Source organism: Indicator indicator, chromosome 22 (assembly GCF_027791375.1).
Source record: "Indicator indicator isolate 239-I01 chromosome 22, UM_Iind_1.1, whole genome shotgun sequence".
NCBI classification, from domain to species: domain Eukaryota; kingdom Metazoa; phylum Chordata; class Aves; order Piciformes; family Indicatoridae; genus Indicator; species Indicator indicator.
The window spans coordinates 18,368,760-18,386,364 of NC_072031.1; the positions used below are offsets into that span (position 1 = coordinate 18,368,760).

Below are 17,605 nucleotides of genomic sequence, written 5' to 3' on the forward strand. Positions count from 1 at the left end.
TTCATAGCAGAGATGTTGCAGTCCCTTCATCATCCTCATAGCCTCTGTTGGACTCTCTCCAGCAGATCCCTGTCCCTCTTGAACTGGAGAGCCCAGACCTGAACACAATATTCCAGCTGTGGTCTCCCCAGAGCAGAGAGGGAGGAGAACCTCCCTTGCCCTGTTGGCCACACTTTTCTCATTGCACCCCAGAATTCTCTGGGGAAAAAAAAAAAAAAGAAGATCCAGGTGGCAGCTGCCAGCAAGCTGAAAATTTCTGTCCTCCTTGAGCATGTTCCTGGCAGGAGCAGCCTTCACCAAGTGGGTCTTGGCCTGTTTCTCTTGGCTGAAGGGACCTGTCAGTGCAGAAAGAGATGCAGTAGGCTTTACTGCACTTGCTGGCAGTTTGTCTTGGAAGGGACTCACCAAGCTCTCTGCTTTGTTGTTTCCTGGCTCTCCTTCCTTCATATGTAAAGCCTTGGAAGCTGGAAGTGGAGACACACCAAAAGGGAAGAGAAAGCTCAGAGTCTATGGTTTTTATTCAGACTGCATTTGCAGTCTGGTGGATCCTGCTAGAAGAGGCTTCTTGATTGGCTTCTGGAGAAGCAGCTTTGGATTAGTGGAGTTTTGTTAATTATGGAAAACCAGGAGTGGGTTGGGTTGGAAAGGACCTTTCCAGCTCATCCAGTCCAACCCCCTGCAGCCAGCAGGGACAGCTGCAGCCAGAGCAGGCTGCTCCCAGCCCCAACCAACCTGCCCTGCACTGCTGCCAGCCATGGGGCAGCTCCCACCTCTCTGGGCAGCCTGGGCCAGGCTCTCCCCACCCTCACTGCCAAACATTTCTCCCTTCTCTCCACTCTCAATCTCCCTCTTTCACTTTCAGCCATCCCCCCTTGGCCTGTCCCAACAGGCCCTGAGACAAACTCTGTCCCCAGCTTTCTTCTGTCCCCTTGAAGCACTGCAAGGCCACCAGAAGGTCTCCCTGGAGCCTTCTCCTCTCCAGGCTGAACAACCCCAACTCTCCCAGCAGAGGGCTTCCACCCTGCCAGCACTGCTGTGGCCTCCTCTGGCCCTGCTCCCACAGCTCCCTGTCTGTGCTGAGGACTCCAGAGCTGGCCCAGCACTGCAGGGGAGGTCTCAGCAGGCACAGCAGAGGGGCAGAATCCCCTCCCTGCCCCTGCTGCCCACACTGCTGGGGCTCATCCCAGGACAGGCTGGGGCTGGGCTGGCAGCACTCAGTGCCAGCTCCTTGCCAGCTCTGCACCCCCAGCACCCCCAAGGCCTTCTCCACAGAGCTGCCCTCCATCCATTCCCCACCCAGCCTGGATTTGTGCTTGGGAGAGCCCTGCCCTTGTTGAACTTCATGAACTTCAGTGATAGAGATGGTGGTGTCCATATGCCAGAGGGACAGGATGGCATCCAGAGGAACCTGGACAAGCTGGAGCAGTGGGATTACAGGAACCTCATCAAGTTCAACAAGATCAAGTGTAGGCTCCTGCACCTGGATAAGGATCAGGATAATCCTTGATATCAATCCAAGCTGGGGGTGATGAGGTTGAGAGCAGCCCTGCAGAGAAGGCCTTGAAGGTGCTGGGGGGGAGAAGCTGGCCAGGAGCCAGCAATGGGCACTGGCAGCACAGAAGGCCAAGGGCAGCCTGGGCTGCATCCAAAGCAGTGTGGCCAGAGCTGGAGAGAGAGGATCCTGCCCCTCTGCTCTGCTCTGGGGAGACCTCACCTGCAGGGCTGGGGCCAGATATGGGACCCCAGCACAAGAAGGACCTGGAGATGATGGAGAGGGTCCAGCAGGAGGACACAAAGATGCTCAGAGACTGGAGAAGCTCTGCTGTGAGGACAGGCTGGGAGAGTTGGGGCTGTTTAGCCTGGAGAAGAGAAGGCTCCAGGCAGACCTCAGAGCAACCTTCCAGTAGCTGAAGGGGATCCAGGAGAGCTGGGGAGGGACTCTGGAGAAGGGCTGGGAGTGGCAGGCTGAGGGACAATGGCTTTGAGCTGGGAGAGGGGAGAGTGAGAGTGGAGAGGAGGAAGAAATTGTTTGGAGTGAGGGTGGGGAGACACTGGCACAGGTTGCCCAGGGAGGCTGTGGCTGTGCCCTCCCTGGAGGTGCTGAAGGCCAGGGGGGGTGAGGCCTTGAGCAGCCTGGGCTGGTGGGAGGTGTCCCTGCCCATGGCAGGGGGTTGGGGCTGGATGATCTTGGAGGTCCCTCCCTGCATTCTATTCTTCCAGTTCAACTCCAGACGTGACTGTGGTGAGGTTTGAAGTGGTTCTGTGGCTCACATGTCCTGGCCCTCCTCATTCCCACGTGCTCCGGATGTCACACTGATGATGATTTTTCCATGCACTGGGGGAATGTCACGTTCATGGCTCCTGCACAGGCTTCCCCCCATTCCTCACAGGCTTTGGCAGCAGCAGATCCTCAGAGCTCTGTTCCAGGAGCTCTGGGGAGTTTATTTCTCCTGTCTCTGTAGTGGATTTTCCATTTCAGGGACTAAAGGAGCAGGTCTGCTGGGGCTTGCTGGGCTCTGACTGGTGCCAGGACACATGCTAGGCTCTGTCAGCTCCCTCCCTCACTCTGCTGTACATAGGAGTCCCTCAGGGGTCAGTACTGGGACCAGTGCTGTTCAACATCTTTGTCAGCCACATGGGCACTGGGATTGGGGCACCCTCAGCAGGTCTGCAGATGGCACCAAGCTGTGTGGCTCAGCTGGCAGCTGGAGGGAAGGGATCCATCCATGGGGACCTGGACAGGCTGCAGAGCTGGGCACAAGGCAGCCTCATGAAGTACAACAAGGCCAAGGGCAAGGTCCTGCAGCTGGGTCAGGGCAATCCCAAGCACAGATCCAGGCTGGGTGAGGAGTGGCTGAGAGCAGCCCTGAGGAGAAGGCCTCGAGGGTGTCAGTTGGTGACAAAGTCCCCAGGAGCCAGCAATGGTCCCTGGCAGCCCAGAGCCAGCTGAGTGCTGAGCTGCAGCCAGAGCAGGAGAGCAGCAGCACAGGGAGGGGATTCTGCCCCTCTGCCCTGCTCTGCTCAGACCCCACCTGCAGCACTGCCTCCAGCTCTGGGGCCCCCAGCACAGGAAGGACCTGGAGCTGCTGGAGAGAGGCCAGAGGAGGCCATGAAGATGATCAGAGGCTGGAGAAGCTCCCCTGTGGGGACAGGCTGGGAGAGTTGGGGCTGTGCAGCCTGGAGAAGAGAAGGCTCCAGGGAGACCTCAGAGCAGCCTTCCAGTACCTGAAGGGCTCCAGGAGAGCTGGGGAGGGACTTTGGAGAAGGGCTGGGAGTGCCAGGATGGCTTGGAGCTGGGAGAGGGGAGAGTGAGAGTGGAGAGGAGGAAGAAATTGTTTGGAGTGAGGGTGGGGAGAGACTGGCACAGGTTGCCCAGGGAGGCTGTGGCTGTGCCCTCCCTGGAGGTGTTGAAGGCCAGGCTGGATGAGGCCCTGAGCAGCCTGGGCTGGTGGGAGGTGTGTTGGAAGTAGATGATCTTGGAGGTCCCTTCCCACCCAAACCAGTCTAGCATTCTGTGGTCTAGGTTGGACCAGGCTGCCAGCTGAGGCTCTCCTTTGCCAGCTGAGGATCTCTTTTTGGCTGCACTGGGGACCTGCCACAGGGCCAGCTGTTCCTGGAGGATGCCCTTGGTTCAGAGGGGACTGATTCTGCTGAGCTTGCTGCTGAATGCTCTGTTGCCCTGCAGTCAGCTCAGGCTGGTTTGTCTTGCCCTCAGCCTGCTCTGACTGCCCCTGGGCCACCTCTCAGCTGGTGCTGCCTTCCCCATCAGGCTGCTCCTCCTCCAATGCCAAGTCCTCCATGGTTCTCACTTCAGGGCCAGCTCAGCTGCCCTTCTGCAAAGTAACCTTGGAGTGGCTGCTGTCACTTGAAATGTCCTTGCCTGCAAAGAAGAGAGTGACAAGAAGTCAGGAAGATGAGGGGAGAGCTGCAGCCAGGCTACACCTCCAGACCCCTCTCCAAATGCTGGCTGTGCCCAGCTGGCAGCGAGCGGCTGTGCTCAGCCTTGCTCTCCTGCTGTCCTGCTGCCTGGCTGGCCTCAGAAATGCTGTGACTCAAGGAAAACCCCCTTAGCAGGAGCTGCTGTGCACCCCAGTGGTGGCCAGCAGTCTGTGTGTGGTCCTGAGCCTGGGTGTAGGGTGAGGATGGAGGCTCTCCAAGGTGCTGCTCCATGGCTGCTCCCTTGAGCTGTGCCTGTCTTGGTGCTGCAGCTCAAGGGGTGATTGGGAAGTGAGTGTGGATGGGGGGAAGGATGTGGGCCTGGGGGTAGGGGGGGAAGGTCCTAGACTGAGACCTCTCAGGAACCCTCTGGAGTTTGCCACCATTTTTGTGTTTTGTTCATTGTCTGCTGGTGCAGTGGTGACATAAAGCCACAGAGTGCCTTCAGCAGAGCCCAGCCTGCAGGGGCAGGGACCTGCTGGAGAGAGTCAATGGAGGCTGCAGGGCAAGGGAGGTTCCCCTCCTCATCTACTCTGCCTTAGCAAGACCACATCTGCACTCCTGGTTCCAGTTCTGAGCTCCCCAGTTCAAGGGAGACAGAGAAGTGCTGGAGAGAGTCCAGGGGAGGCTGCAGAGCTGCTGAGGGGCCTGGAGCAGCTCTGTGAGCAGCAAAGGCTGAGAGCCCTGGGGCTGAGAGCCTGCAGAAGAGCAGCCCCAGAGGGCAGCTGAGCAATGCTCAGCAAGAGCTAAAGGAGCTGTGGGTAGGGGGCAAGAGGCTGGGGCCAGACTCTGCTCAGTGGTGCCCAGGGCCAGCACAAGGGGCAAGGGGCAGAAAGTGGCAGGCAGGAGGTTGGATGTGAGCAGGAGGAGAAAGTTGTTTGGTGTGAGGGTGCTGGAGGGCTGGAGCAGGCTGGCCAGAGAGGTTGTGGAGTGTCCTTGTGTGGAGAGCTTCCAACCCCCCCTGGGCATTGTGCTCCTGGGCATTGTGCTGTGGGTGCCCTGCTGGAGCAGGGGTTGGGGTGGGTGATTTCCAGAGCTCCCTTCCAGCCCCTACCATTCCATGATTCTATGAGTGCAGCTCTTCTGCATAAGGGGAAAAGCAAAGGACTGTTTCTGCCTTAGTGAGTTTGTATCAGATTTGTGACAGGAGACTCTTTTGCCCCTCCAGATCCATAGTCACCAAATTCCTCTGCTCCTCCTTTGCAGGGACTGCTGCTTTGGAAATGGTTTGAGAGATGTTCAAGCCCAAACCAAGGAGTAAAATCTCCTCTCATGGTCTGGGACTGAGTTAGCCCAGATCTGGTGTCTCCATTTCTGCCCCAGCAAGCACACAAACAGTGCAGCTGGAGCCACCCTCTGCCCTTCAGCCTTTTGGTTTCGTGGAGGTTGGCTTTCAGCTGTGGCCACCCTGGCAGCTTGCCCACGGAGCCACTTTGCTGATCTGCTCCTGGTGTTCTTCCCCCAGGGGATTCTCTTGGTGTATGACATCACCAACCGCTGGTCCTTCGATGGCATCGACCGCTGGATCAAGGAGATCGATGAGGTGAGAGGGGAGGGGGAGCAGCTCCACTGCCCCACAGCAGCCACCTGGGCAGGCTCCCCTGAGCTGCCACCTCTGCTAGGGGACAGGAGCAGTAGCAGTCCACTAATTATCCCTATGGGCTGGGCACTGGGGAGGCCACAGCTCCAATCCTGGGGTCAGTTCTGGGGCCCTCACTTCAAGAAGGACATTGAGGAGCTGGAGCAGGTCCAGAGAAGAGCAACAGAGCTAGGGAAGGGTCTGGAGAAGAGGGCTGGGGAGGAGCAGCTGAGGGAGTTGGGGGTGTTGAGCCTGGAGAAGAGGAGGCTGAGGGAGACCTCATTGCTCTCTGCAGCTCCTGAGAGGAGGCTGGAGCCAGCTGGGGCTTGGGCTCTGCTCCCTAGGAACAAGGGACAGGACAAGAGGAGCAGCCTCGAGGGAGCTTTAGGTTGGCCATTAGAAGGAACTTCTTCACTGAAAGAGTGGTTGAGCCCTGGCCCAGGCTGCCCAGGGCAGTGGTGGAGTCCTCATCCCTGGAGGGGTTTCAGTGCCATGGAGATGTGGTGCTGAGGGCTGTGGTTTGGTGGTGCCCTGGCAGTGCTGGGTTCAGGGCTGGGCTCAATGATCTGAAAGGTCCTTTCCAACTCCAACACTCCTCAGGGGTTAAGTGTCTGCCCTCTACCTCTGGATAAGTCCAGAGTAGTAGGAAAGGGCTTGGGAATGGTCAGAAGAGTTAGGAAGCCTCCCTGTGAACCTGGCTGTGGAGAGGATGTTCCTCTTACCATGCAGCAGGACAGCCTGGCAGTGCCCTCTGGCACACAGCACTTTGCCCTTCACTGCAGGCTGGCCAGAGAGGTTGTGGAGTGTCCTTGTGTGGAGAGCTTCCAACCCCAGCTGGGCATTGTGCTCCTGGGCAAGCTGCTGTGGGTGCCCTGCTGGAGCAGGGGTGGGGAGGTGGACTGGGTGAGCTCCAGAGCTCTCTTCCAGCCCTACCCTGCTGGCACTCTGTGGCTGCTGGCACTCTGTGGCTGCTGGCACTGAGGCCTGACTCTGGTTTCTCCCCTCCTGCTCTGTTTTGCAGCATGCCCCCGGGGTGCCTCGGATCCTGGTGGGGAACAGGCTTCACCTGGCCTTCAAGAGGCAGGTGCCCACAGAGCAGGCCAGGGCCTATGCAGAGAAGAACTGCATGACCTTCTTTGAGGTCAGTCCCCTCTGCAACTTCAACGTCATCGAGTCCTTCACGGAGCTGTCCCGCATCGTTCTCATGCGCCACGGCATGGAGAAGATCTGGAGACCCAACAGAGGTCAGTGGGGAGGGGGAAGCCCAGGCTGGGCAAGGTGTGAGGCCTGGCTGGACTGCAAGGCAGCAGCAGGAGTGAGGGCCTCCGTGGGAGGTGTGTTTGTGAGTCACTGTGGGATCTGGAAGCACCTGAGATGGAGAAGTGCCTGGGGTGAGAGGAGCTGGAGCTGAGCCAGGAGCTGCCTGCGCTAGTGCAGGAACCTGGCAGGCAGCTCTGGAGGGCAGCTCAGCATGTCTGGGACCTGAATTGCTCTGGGGAATCCTCCCCCTCTCCTCTTCCTCTGGATGAGGCAGAAGGCAATTGAGTTCACAGTTTGAAAGCACTTGAAGCCAGTTCTGTGTGGGCCGAAGCCCAGTATCAGCAGCTCTGTCCTTACCCCTGCCCCAGCCTGTGCCTCCTCTTTTGGAGGGTCACGGAGGCAGAAGCAGCTCAAGGAGCTGGGAGGGACTACACTGCAGCCCTTTACTGTGTGTGCAGCAGAGGGCTGGGCTGCTGCATGCAGCCAGGCACATGAGCTGCAGTGTGGCCACCAGCAGCTTCCATGGGAAGTCTCAGCCTCCTGGATTTGAAGCAAAATAGTCTTAACTCCATGCAGCAGGACAGGTGAGGGGGGACCTGCTGGGAAGCAGCTCCAAGGGGAAGGACCTGGGAGTGCTGAGGACAGCAAATTAACCATAAGCCAGCAACATGCCCTTGTGGCAAAGCAGGCCAGTGGTGATCTGGAGTGCATGGAGAAGAGTGTGGCCAGCAGGGCCAGGGAGGTTGCCGTCTTCCTCTACTCTGCCCCAGCAAGACCACATCTGCAGTCCTGGGTCCAGTTCTGGGCTCCCCAGTTCAAGAGGGGTAGAGAACTGCTGGAGAGAGTCCAGGGGAGGCTGCAGAGCTGCTGAGGGGCCTGGAGCAGCTCTGTGAGGAGCAAAGGCTGAGAGCCCTGGGGCTGAGAGCCTGCAGAAGAGCAGCCCCAGAGGGGAGCTGAGCAATGCTCAGCAAGAGCTAAAGGAGCTGTGGGGGGCAAGAGGCTGGGGCCAGACTCTGCTCAGTGGTGCCCAGGGCCAGCACAAGGGGCAAGGGGCACAAAGTGTCAGGCAGGAGGTTGGATGTGAGCAGGAGGAGAAAGTTGTTTGGTGTGAGGGTGCTGGAGGGCTGGAGCAGGCTGGCCAGAGAGGTTGTGGAGTGTCCTTGTGTGGAGAGCTTCCAACCCCCCCTGGGCATTGTGCTCCTGGGCAAGCTGCTATGGGTGCCCTGCTGGAGCAAGGGGTTGGGGTGGATGATCTCCAGAGCTCCCTTCCAACCCCACCCTGCTGGGGTTCTGTGACACCCCCCATTCCTGCCTGGAGGTCACAGTGTGCCCCACTGGCAGCCTGGGCAGCAGCAGCTTTGCCATGGTTGATGGAGAGGCCTTCACATGGATCCTGCTCTCCAGTTACCAAACTGTCTGCCACTGGCCTGGCTGCCAGACTGCTTTCTCCAGCTCCTGCAGGAGCGGTGAGCAGGATCTGTGCTGCACTCGGACACCTCTCCTACAGCTCCTCCCGAGGCAGGGCTGTGACCTGGGGCTGCCCCCGGGGCTGCGGCGCTGCTGCCGGGGGGCACCAGCGTGGCTCTGGTGGCAGGCCGGGGGTGAGCGGCGCCCTCGTGTGGCCACCTGCGGGGAAATCCCCTCCGAGCAGACTTCCCACGGTGTGCAGGCAGCTCAGCGACGCTGGTAAGCCTGAAAAAGGGCAGGGTCTTCTTCTGCCTTGGTGGGATCTCTGTTCCTAGAGGTGCTCTGCAGAAAGCAGACCCTTTGAGGGCTGCTCCCCAAAGCAGGTCCCAGGTGAGACTGTCCTGCTTCAGGGTTTGCTGACCTTGCTGCCTTCTTCCTTGGATGTCTCCTAGTAGCCAGAGGATGGCCTGGAGAAGTCAAATCTCTTGCAGGAATGTGAGCTGACTGCCTCAGGCACTGTGCACAGAGGGAGGGTGGCAGGATCTGAGCCCTGCATGGACACCAAAGCTGGTGTCTCTCAAAGCACTAAGCTGTGACAGCAGAGCTTGCCTGGGCTGTCCCCAGCTTTTGTCCCACCTAAGCTGCTCCCTGTCCAAGGCTCCTCACAGTTGCTGTTAGCATCTCTCCCTGAACGAGCAGGAATTGCACAGCACAAGGAATAGCTGTGGGGCAAGGCAGCCCTGGAAATCACAGAGTGGTAGGGGTTGGAAGGGACCTTCAGAGATCATTGAGTCCAACCCCCCTGCCAGAGCAGGGCCATAGAATCCAGCACAGGTCACACAGGAACACATCCAGATGGGGTTTGAAAGTCTCCAGGACAGGAGACTCCACAACCTCTCTGGGCAGCCTGTTCCAGTGCTCTGTGACTCTCACAGTGCAGAAGTTCCTCCTCATGTTGAGCTGGAACCTCCTGTGCTGTGGTTTCCATCCATTGCCCCTTGGCCTATCCCAGGGCACAGTGAGCAGAGCCTGTCCCTGTCCCTTCCTTCCTGACCCCCAGCCCTCAGCTATTGACAGACATTGATCAGATCCCTCTCAGCCTTCTCCTCTCCAGACTGAACACTCCCAGGGCTCTCAGCCTCTCCTCTCCAGGCAGTGCTCCAGGCTCTTCAGCATCCTTGCAGCCCTCCCTTGGACTCTCTCCAGCAGATCCCTGTCCCTCCTGAACTGGGCAGCCCACAACTGCCGAGGAGGATCACCCAGGGCAGATCACACAGGAACTCATCCAGATGAGTCTTGAAAGTCTGCAGACAAGGAGACTCCACAGCCTCTCTGGGCAGCCTGCTCCAGGCCTCCAGCACCCTCACACCCAACAGCTTTCTCCTGGTGTTCAGGTGGAACCTTTGGGTTCCAGCTGCTGCTCCTCACCCCTGGCCCTGCCGCTGACTGTCCCGCTCTGCTTCTCCCACCAGTGTTCAGCTTGCAGGACCTGTGCTGCCGAGCCATCGTCTCCTGCACCCCCGTGCACCTCATCGACAAGCTGCCCTTGCCTGTCACCATCAAGAGCCACCTGAAGTCCTTCTCCATGGCCAACGGGATGAACGCGGTGATGATGCACGGCCGCTCCTACTCCCTGGCCAGCAGCGGCGGCGGCGGCGGCAGCAAAGGCAACAGCCTGAAGAGATCCAAATCCATCCGGCCGCCCCAGAGCCCCCCACAGAACTGCTCACGCAGCAACTGCAAGATCTCCTAGCAGGACACGCAGGGTGGGCTGGGAGCCCACCCGTGGACAGCTGTTGGCACACTCAGCCCTCTGCCCCCCCACCTTGCCCTCCGGGTGCCCTGGAGCCTGCTCACCTTTTGGCTCGGCGCTGGCAGGGGCAGCATCCTGCCAAGTGACCCTCCAAGAATGCTTTGGGCTTTGCCTCTCGGCCTGGGGTGGAAAATTCAGCAGCTGCCAGGTTGGGCAGGGAGGGAGGCAATGGGGTTTGGGGTTGGAGTTGGGGGGAAGCTGTCCAGGGGTGGGGTGGGGGTGGGGGGGCAGGAAACTCATCTGGTCTGAATGGAGAAATGGATTTAATGGAAGCTTGAGAGGCTTAAGGGAGTAGGCAAGGAAGGGTCTGTGCTGCACTGTTAACTCTTGGCCTCCTGAACAGATTGCTGGTGCACTAGAGAGATCCTTGGGTGGAGGAGAAGACAAAAGAGCCAGGGGACTAAGGACAGTTCTCACCAGGGTGTGAACCTGCTGTTGCCAAAAAAAAAGAGAAAAGAAAAAAAAAAAGAAACCCAAGAAAACAAACAAAGCAACCAAGAAAAGAAGGCAAGAGTTGGCCAAGCAGAATGGGGAAAGGAAGCAGGCTGCTTGCCTTCTGCCTTTAGCTGTGTAAATATTCTCTCTATATATATGTATGTATGTATACAGCACTTGTTTTGTAAGGGGTTTTTTAAGAAGCAGTCAGGGAAAATTTTATGCAGCCATGTAAATACCAGTGCTGGGTTTTACCTCTGCCAGTGCCAGCAGCAGGGAGGAGCAGAAGATTTCCCCATCAGGACACACCCAGTGCTTTCAGAGACTTTGAAATCCCCACCTGGGCGCCTGCTGGGCTTAGAAAGAGCAGTTCCTGTCCCATCCCCCAAGCTGCTTTGTTCCCATCCTTCCCTACCACTGAAGGCAGGCTGGAGGTAAGGGGCTTGAAGGGCCAGGATGAAGGAGCAGCTGCATGCCCAGACCAATGCCTTGCTCACTTTGCATCCCCTGATGGGGGGCTGAGGGTGGAAGCATCACACCTGAAGCTAGAGGGAATTGCTGAATCTGGTCCCTCATTGCTGCAAAGCCTCAGCTGTCATCTCCAGAGCTCTCCAGCCACTTCACCACCCTGTGCCACAGCCCCCAGCTCCTGGCTACTGCTTGCTTTGCTTGTCCAAAGACCTCCTGCCTGAGCTGGCGTCGCTGCAGCTCCTCCTGCATGAAAGTGAGGAAAGCCCAGGAGCAGCTTTTCCCACTGGAGCGAGAAGGAGCCAGGCACTGGGAAGTTGGAAGAGGTTTGTGTGGGGAAAGAGCAGACCCAGTAGGTCCCATCGTGGGAAACACACTTCAGCTCTCCTGGCACTGCCAGGAAGTTGGGAAGCAAACTGCTTGGCTCTGTAGGGCTGCTCCTGGAGCTGAGAGTAGCTCAGCATGAAGGGCTTGAGCTGTGCATGTGGAGTGGGGGATCTCATGTCAAGCAAGACCATGTGTCCCACGACTGATCTCTGCTGGAAACTTGCCTGGAGGCTTAGGAACAGCACCCAGCCCTTCTCACCCCGCTAGGGGGAGGGTGGTGGTGAGACTGAGCTGTGCAGGTGGATTCTCACAGGTGACCAGGATGTGTAGGTTGTGAGTAGCGTGGTAGAAAGGGAACTCCTGCTCCTCCTCAGCAAGGAGAGCAGCCAGTGCAGTGCTGCCATCTTCCTCCTGTTGTCAGCAGCTCCTCCAGGCCTGGGGCACGCTCCTCTGCCCCCGCCCTTCCCCAGGGGGGAATGCTTGTGGCATTGCATGGGCAGAATGAAGCCGCGGCAGCTGCAGCGCGGCCGACGGACCCTGCTTTGTGCAGGCACATCCCTCCCTCCCTCTGCTCCTCAGCCAACCTGGGAGCTGTCGGAGCTGTCCCTCTCCCCTCCCCGCAGGACACAGGGCGGTTCAGGGCTAGGTGCTTTGTGCAGGCAGCCTGCAGGGCACATCCCTCCCGCTGCTCCTCAGCCAACCTGGGAGCTGCAGGAGCTGTCTCCCTCCCCTCCCCGCAGGACACAGGGCGGTTCAGGGGCAGGTCTCTTGGCTCATCCCCTGCGTGCTTTATTTAAAGCCCAGCTCAAATGAGCGAGGAGAGAATGCAACCCCAGGCAGATGGAGGGCAGGGAGAAGAATCCTTTGTAGTGGTGGCTTGGCTCGAGAGCAAAGGCGCAGCCCAGCTCAGCGCCAAGGCCGGGGGGATTTGGAGGACCTGTCTGGGAGGGCTGGCACCTGTTCCCCATCACTTAACACACAGCAGAAGACAATCGCTGGCTCAGCAGCCCCGGGGATATACTGCCAACAGGTGATGGGCACCGTGCAAGGCAGAGACTTCTCCTGGCAGGCACCGGCTGGGCACCGCGGGGCCCCTCCGCCAGGCTGCCTGGGCTGGGGAGGCTTGGAGGTCTCCTTGGCCGAGCCCAGGGAGCTGCTGCATGGCTGGAGAAACTCCTCATACCTCTGCTTGGGTTGGCTTGGCCACCTGGGACACCTCCCTTTTGCCCTTCTCCCTGTGCTCGGGGCTGGGTTTGGGGTCTCAGTGGTCTGTAGCCAGGATGGAAAATTGAACCTGGAGCAAAAAAAAAAAAAAAAACCACCAACAACACACTCACAATAAAAAAAACACCTTTTTTATTTTATATTATTTAAAAAGAAAAAATTCTTGCATCTAATGTCAACACTACTCCCTAGCTGCTTTCCAACACTTGGACCATTCCTCAGTTGGGTTTTGGGTTTGTTTTTTGGATTTGATTTGGTTTGGTTTGGACTCTCCTTTGATTTTTTTAAATTTTTTTAATTATTATTATTATTCCTTTGTACAGTCAATGTTGTTCAGCTGATTCCCCCTGGGTTTGTTTTGTATAAATTAAAGCCTTTTTTTTGTTGTTGTTGTCATTTTGAACTGCCACTGGAAAGGTGCAGAAGCTGTCTCCGTTTGCATTTGGGCTGGGGAGATTGGGAGGTTTGCCCCAAACTGTCTCTAGTGCTCCAGGCACAAATCCAGGCTGGGTGCAGAGTGGGTTGAGAGCAGCCCTGAAGAAAGAGCCTTGGGGGTGCTGGGTGCTGAGCAGCTCCCCAGGAGCCAGCAGTGCCCTCCTGCAGCCCAGCAGGCAGCTGTGTGCTGGGCTGCAGCCAGAGGAGTGTGGGCAGAGGGCAGGAGAGGGGATTCTGCCCCTTGGCTCTGCTCTGCCCACACCTCACCTCCAATCCTGCCTCCAGCTCTGCTGTCCCCAGCAGCAGAAGGACTCAGAGCTGTGGAGTGAGGCCAGAGGAGGCCACAAAGATGCTGCAAGGGCTGGAGCAGCTCTGCTGTGAGCACAGGCTGAGGGAGCTGGGGGTGTGCAGCCTGCAGAGGAGAAGGCTCCAGGGGGACCTCAGAGCTGCCTGCCAGGACCTGAAGGGATCCTGCAGGAAGGCTGCAGAGAGACTTTTGCTGAGGGGGTCTGGAGCCAGGCCAAGGGGGAATGGTTTGGAGCTGAGGCAGAGCAGGGTTAGAGTGGAGCTGAGGAAGAAGTTGTTGAGTGTGAGGGTGGTGAGAGTCTGGCACAGGCTGCCCAGGGAGGCTGTGGCTGCCTCCTCCCTGGAGGTGTTGAAGGCCAGGCTGGATGAGGCCTTGGGCAACCTGGGCTGGTGGGAGGTGTCCCTGCCCATGGCAGGGGGTTGGAGTGGATGCCTTGAACTCCTTCTTTGGGTCTGGGTGGTCCTTGGGGAGTGAGGAGCAAGAGCTGCAGCAGTGTTCACCCAGCCTGGAACAAGCTGAAAGGCAGCCTGAGATAAATGTGACTGACAGAGAACATCACAGAATGCCAGTGGGGGAAGGGACCCCAAGGACCTCCTGCTCCAACCTCTCTGGGTCCCAGTGCAGCTGAAATGAGCAGGGCCAGCACCCTGCCAAGCTGAGCCTGCAAAGTGCCCACTGCAGGGCACTCCCCTGCTGCCCTTGGGAGATGATTCCAGTGTCTGACTGTGCCCGTGGGGAAAGATTTCCTTCTGGAGCCCAATGGGAATCTCCCCAGCAGTAACCTGAACCCATCAGCCCTTGGCTTTGCCATGGGACTCCTTGGACAAAGGCAGGCTCCATCCTCCTGGGAGTCACCCTTGATGTCCTGGTCCATGGTGATAAGGTCTGCCTTGAGCCTTCTCCAGGCTGAACAGCCCCAGCTCTCCCAGCCTCTCCTCACATGGGCTGCAGGGAGCATGCCTGTCACACCAGCCTGTCACTGGGTTAGCATTTGGAGACATTGACTGGGGCTGAGAGCTCCAAACAATGGGAGATGGTTCCTGGGGTGGAGGAGAACTTCTTGCCTGATCTTTTCTCTCTCGCTCCCAGCCCACCTCCCCATGACCTCCCTTTTCCCCTGCCTGCTGGCTTCCCTGGGATCAGATTTTCCACTTCGTACCAGACTGGCCACGCTTGTTTTAACAGCTTAAGGAGTAATTGGCAGGGTTGGGAGGGGGCAGGGGGGAAATGAGATAGTGTCTGCAGCCGGGAAAACTCTGGAGCTAAGGTGAAAGCTTGAGCAGGGAAGAGTCACGGAGCCTTTTTTTTTTTTCCTTTTCCCTTTTCAGGGGGGTTCTGGAAGTGTCTGGCCAGCAGAGCTAAAACAAAGGCTGTGTGTGGTTTCAGGTGGGGTAGGGGCCAGCCAGAGCCCATCCTGCTGGAGCAGCCTGGCCTGCAGCTGTCTGCTCCCAGCAGCAGGGCAGGAGAACACCCGGAGCGCCAGGGAGAGGCTGGGGGAGCTTGAGGGATTCCTGTTCCCTGGAGAAAGCAGGGGGAGCAGGTTGTCCTGGGCTGCTTTGTGTATTTTGCTGAACCCCTGTGGGGCAGCTGTGAAGAAATGGTGACCTTCATCTGGCTGGTGGCACCTGAGGTGCTTGAAAATGAGGACACAGCCCCCCATGGGTGCACTGAGGAGGCAGGAGCCTTGCCTGGGTGCAGGGTGGTAGCAGGGAGGGGGCCACATGCTGCTGTGCCTGGTCCTCAAGGAGGGGGTGCTGAGCTGCTTCCTGCTCTCCCTTGGCTCAAGGGGAGAAGCCATAAACTCACACCCATGTCTGGAGCTTCAAAGGTGACCCCAAAAGCTCCCTGTTTGGGGGTGTGGAGGGTTGCTGGGGTAGGTGGAGGTGAACAGTTTGGGGAGATGAAGTTGTGGCTGCTTGAGCCTTTCAGGTGGTGAAAGGTAATTGTGGCCTTGGTCCCTTGGAGGGGAAGTCACTTTTTTCTTTCATTTGCTGATGAAGAAACTCTAGAAGAGGCTGGACAGCAGTCCCCAGGCGTGAGTGAGGGTCTCCAGTTCTCAGGAGCTGCATTTCCAACCATGCAACATCCTTCCAGACTCACATCACAGAGGTTCCTGGTCCGTGCTTGTCCTGGCCTCAGTGCTTTTGATCTCAGTGACATGGGGATGAGACATCTCAGGCTCTGGTGTGAAACATGGACACCCCTCAGGGGCTGCTCCCCAGCTCCAGTGTGAGAAATGGGCCACCCCCAGGTCCCCAGTTCCAGTGTGAGAAATGGGCCACCCCCAGGTCCCCAGCTCCAGTGTAAGAAAAGGGCCACCCCTCAGGGGCTGCTCCATCAGCTCTGTAGAGGGGCTACAGGGCAGGAGCCTACCCAAAGCCCAGTACCAGCATCTTGGCATCTTCTGAGGCTGTGCTGCTGTGACCACACAGAGCCTGGTGTGGGATGGGAAGAGCTGAGCTCCAGGTTTTCTCTTCCCCCTCTTGCCTTCCCTCCTGCACCAGCGCTCTCAGAAGGCTCCTAGGGCACCCCAAAGTGGCTCTGTGCCCCAAGGCTGCATCCTTATGGAGCGAGGTGCCACAGCAGCCCAGCACACTGCCTCCCAGCGGGGTGGGTTTGGGGATTTCCGTGTACAATGCTGCTGCTGGCCGCTGCTGTCTGGAATGGGCTGGCTGGGTCTAGGAGGCTTGGAGCTGCCAGGGCAGGCAGGGTAGAGCCCCTGGCATCTCCTGGGCTGGGTTGTCCTGATGCAATTCCCTGTTTGCAAAACACCTCAGCAGCCTCCCCACCGGAGTCCCGGAACAGCTTAACCTCTGCTCTGCATCCAGGGCTGCCCGGACACTTGGGCGGTTGCTTAGCTGTGAAATGGGCACCGCGGGCACAGCCGCGGGCCACGCTCTGTCCCTCCAAGGCGACCTGATGTGAGTCTGACCGTGCCATGGGGGTTCACAGGCACGGATCTCGTCTGCCAGCCCCAGCGCACGCCCGGGCAGGGCAGCGCCGGCGGCCGGGAGTTGCGGCGCTGTGTGAGTAGCACCGGCGGGAGCTCAGCGTGCCGGGGCACGGCGGCTATGCCCTGCTCATACCGCCTTGGAGGGTGTCGAGGAACCCCGCCGTGGAACGCCTGGCCTGCTGAGGTGGGGGAGCTGCAGGCTGGGGGAACACCAAACCATTGTTTCCAAACCACCTCTGGGGTGCACGTGCCTTGGTTACCCCCAAAAAGGCTCCCCCCATTTTTTGCGACCCCCTCTCCAACCCCCACCCCTTTTTGTTGCCCTGCAGAGGGGAGGCTGGAGGTGCTGAGCTGCTCCCCTCCCGGACAAAACCCCCTCGGGTGGGCTGGCCAGGAGCTGAGGCGGTGGGCGAGGGCTCTGACCAGTGCCGGAAGGGTTAATGCTCCCGCAGTGCCATGAAATGCTCCTGCTGCAGGTCAGTCTCCAGCGGGGATTAGGCAAATCTGGCCGGGGAGTCCGGGCCGGCTCCTGCCAGTTTAGGGCCGGCTGCGGGACGTGCTCGGGAAGGCAGTGGCTGCAGTGAAGTCCTGGCACAGTGTGCCCAAGCGGTGCCACCGGGGGCTGGCACGGCCAGGAGCTGTCCTCCAGCCCAGGGAAAGCCAGCCTGGCCCTACACCAGCGGGGATGGAGGGCTGGGAGCTGCCAGAGGCTGGGTGAGCCCCTCTGGGGTGGCTGGGTGGGCATCCAGCCTTTCAGGCGATCTAGGGGCCGGTGCTGGGCAGTGGCATGTGGCACTGGTGGGTTGCTGGCTGGAGAGCGGGATGAGCAGGAGGGACACAGACTCCTGGGCTGCTGGAGTGCTGGTGGGTGCCCAGAGGTGAGGTGCGGGGTGAGGGGCTCCCAGGCCAGCCCACTGCCCACACCCCCGCAGAGAGGGCTCCGCAGATCTCCCCGCCGGTGGCCCTGTCCGAGTGGGTCACAGGCTCTGGCTGTTTTCTCATCCTGCTGGAATTCGTCTCCATGGGCCGGGCGGGTTCTTTTGTGTCCCCCCCACCCCTCCTTTCACTCTCCCTCTTTGGAGACTTTCCGCATTCTGCCTTTGATCTCCCCCCGTGTTTGCCCAGCCGATCGCCGGGCTGGCCGGGGTTAGAGGCTGAGGTCAGCGCCTTTCCCATTCCAAACACCCAGAAACATCACTGGGAAGGGAGGGGATTCAGATTACAACCTTCCCGTCCACCCCTTCCACCCCACTACCGGAGCAGCGGGGAGCCGGGGATGGACTGAGCCCCCCTCACCGAGGGGACATCACGGCCACCGTGTCCCAGCCACCCCGGCAGCCGAGCGCCGACGATGGATGGAGGTGGCGGACGGCATCGCCGGTGGTCCAGCAGGCGCTGGGCGTGTTGAAGGGCAGAGGTTTGGTCCTCTCCTCCTCCTCCTCCTCTTTGTCCCCCTGCCCG

The 17,605-nt window shown here is 59.0% G+C and overlaps 1 protein-coding gene across 2 annotated transcripts in view; it reads left to right on the forward strand.

The window, feature by feature from the left end:
* Window positions 1–10,138, forward strand: part of RAB40C (RAB40C, member RAS oncogene family) — a 45,910-nt gene extending 35,772 nt beyond the window's left edge. The window contains exons 4-6 of one of the 2 annotated variants that reach the window (XM_054390966.1): window positions 5,402–5,479; window positions 6,537–6,759; window positions 9,655–10,138. In XM_054390966.1, coding sequence (XP_054246941.1) covers window positions 5,402–5,479; window positions 6,537–6,759; window positions 9,655–9,935 — 582 coding nt within the window. In that variant the 3' untranslated portion in view covers window positions 9,936–10,138. The remainder of the gene's footprint in view (window positions 1–5,401; window positions 5,480–6,536; window positions 6,760–9,654) is intronic. The other variant, XM_054390968.1, reaches the window with a different exon arrangement.
* The last annotated feature ends 7,467 nt before the right edge of the window (window positions 10,139–17,605 follow it).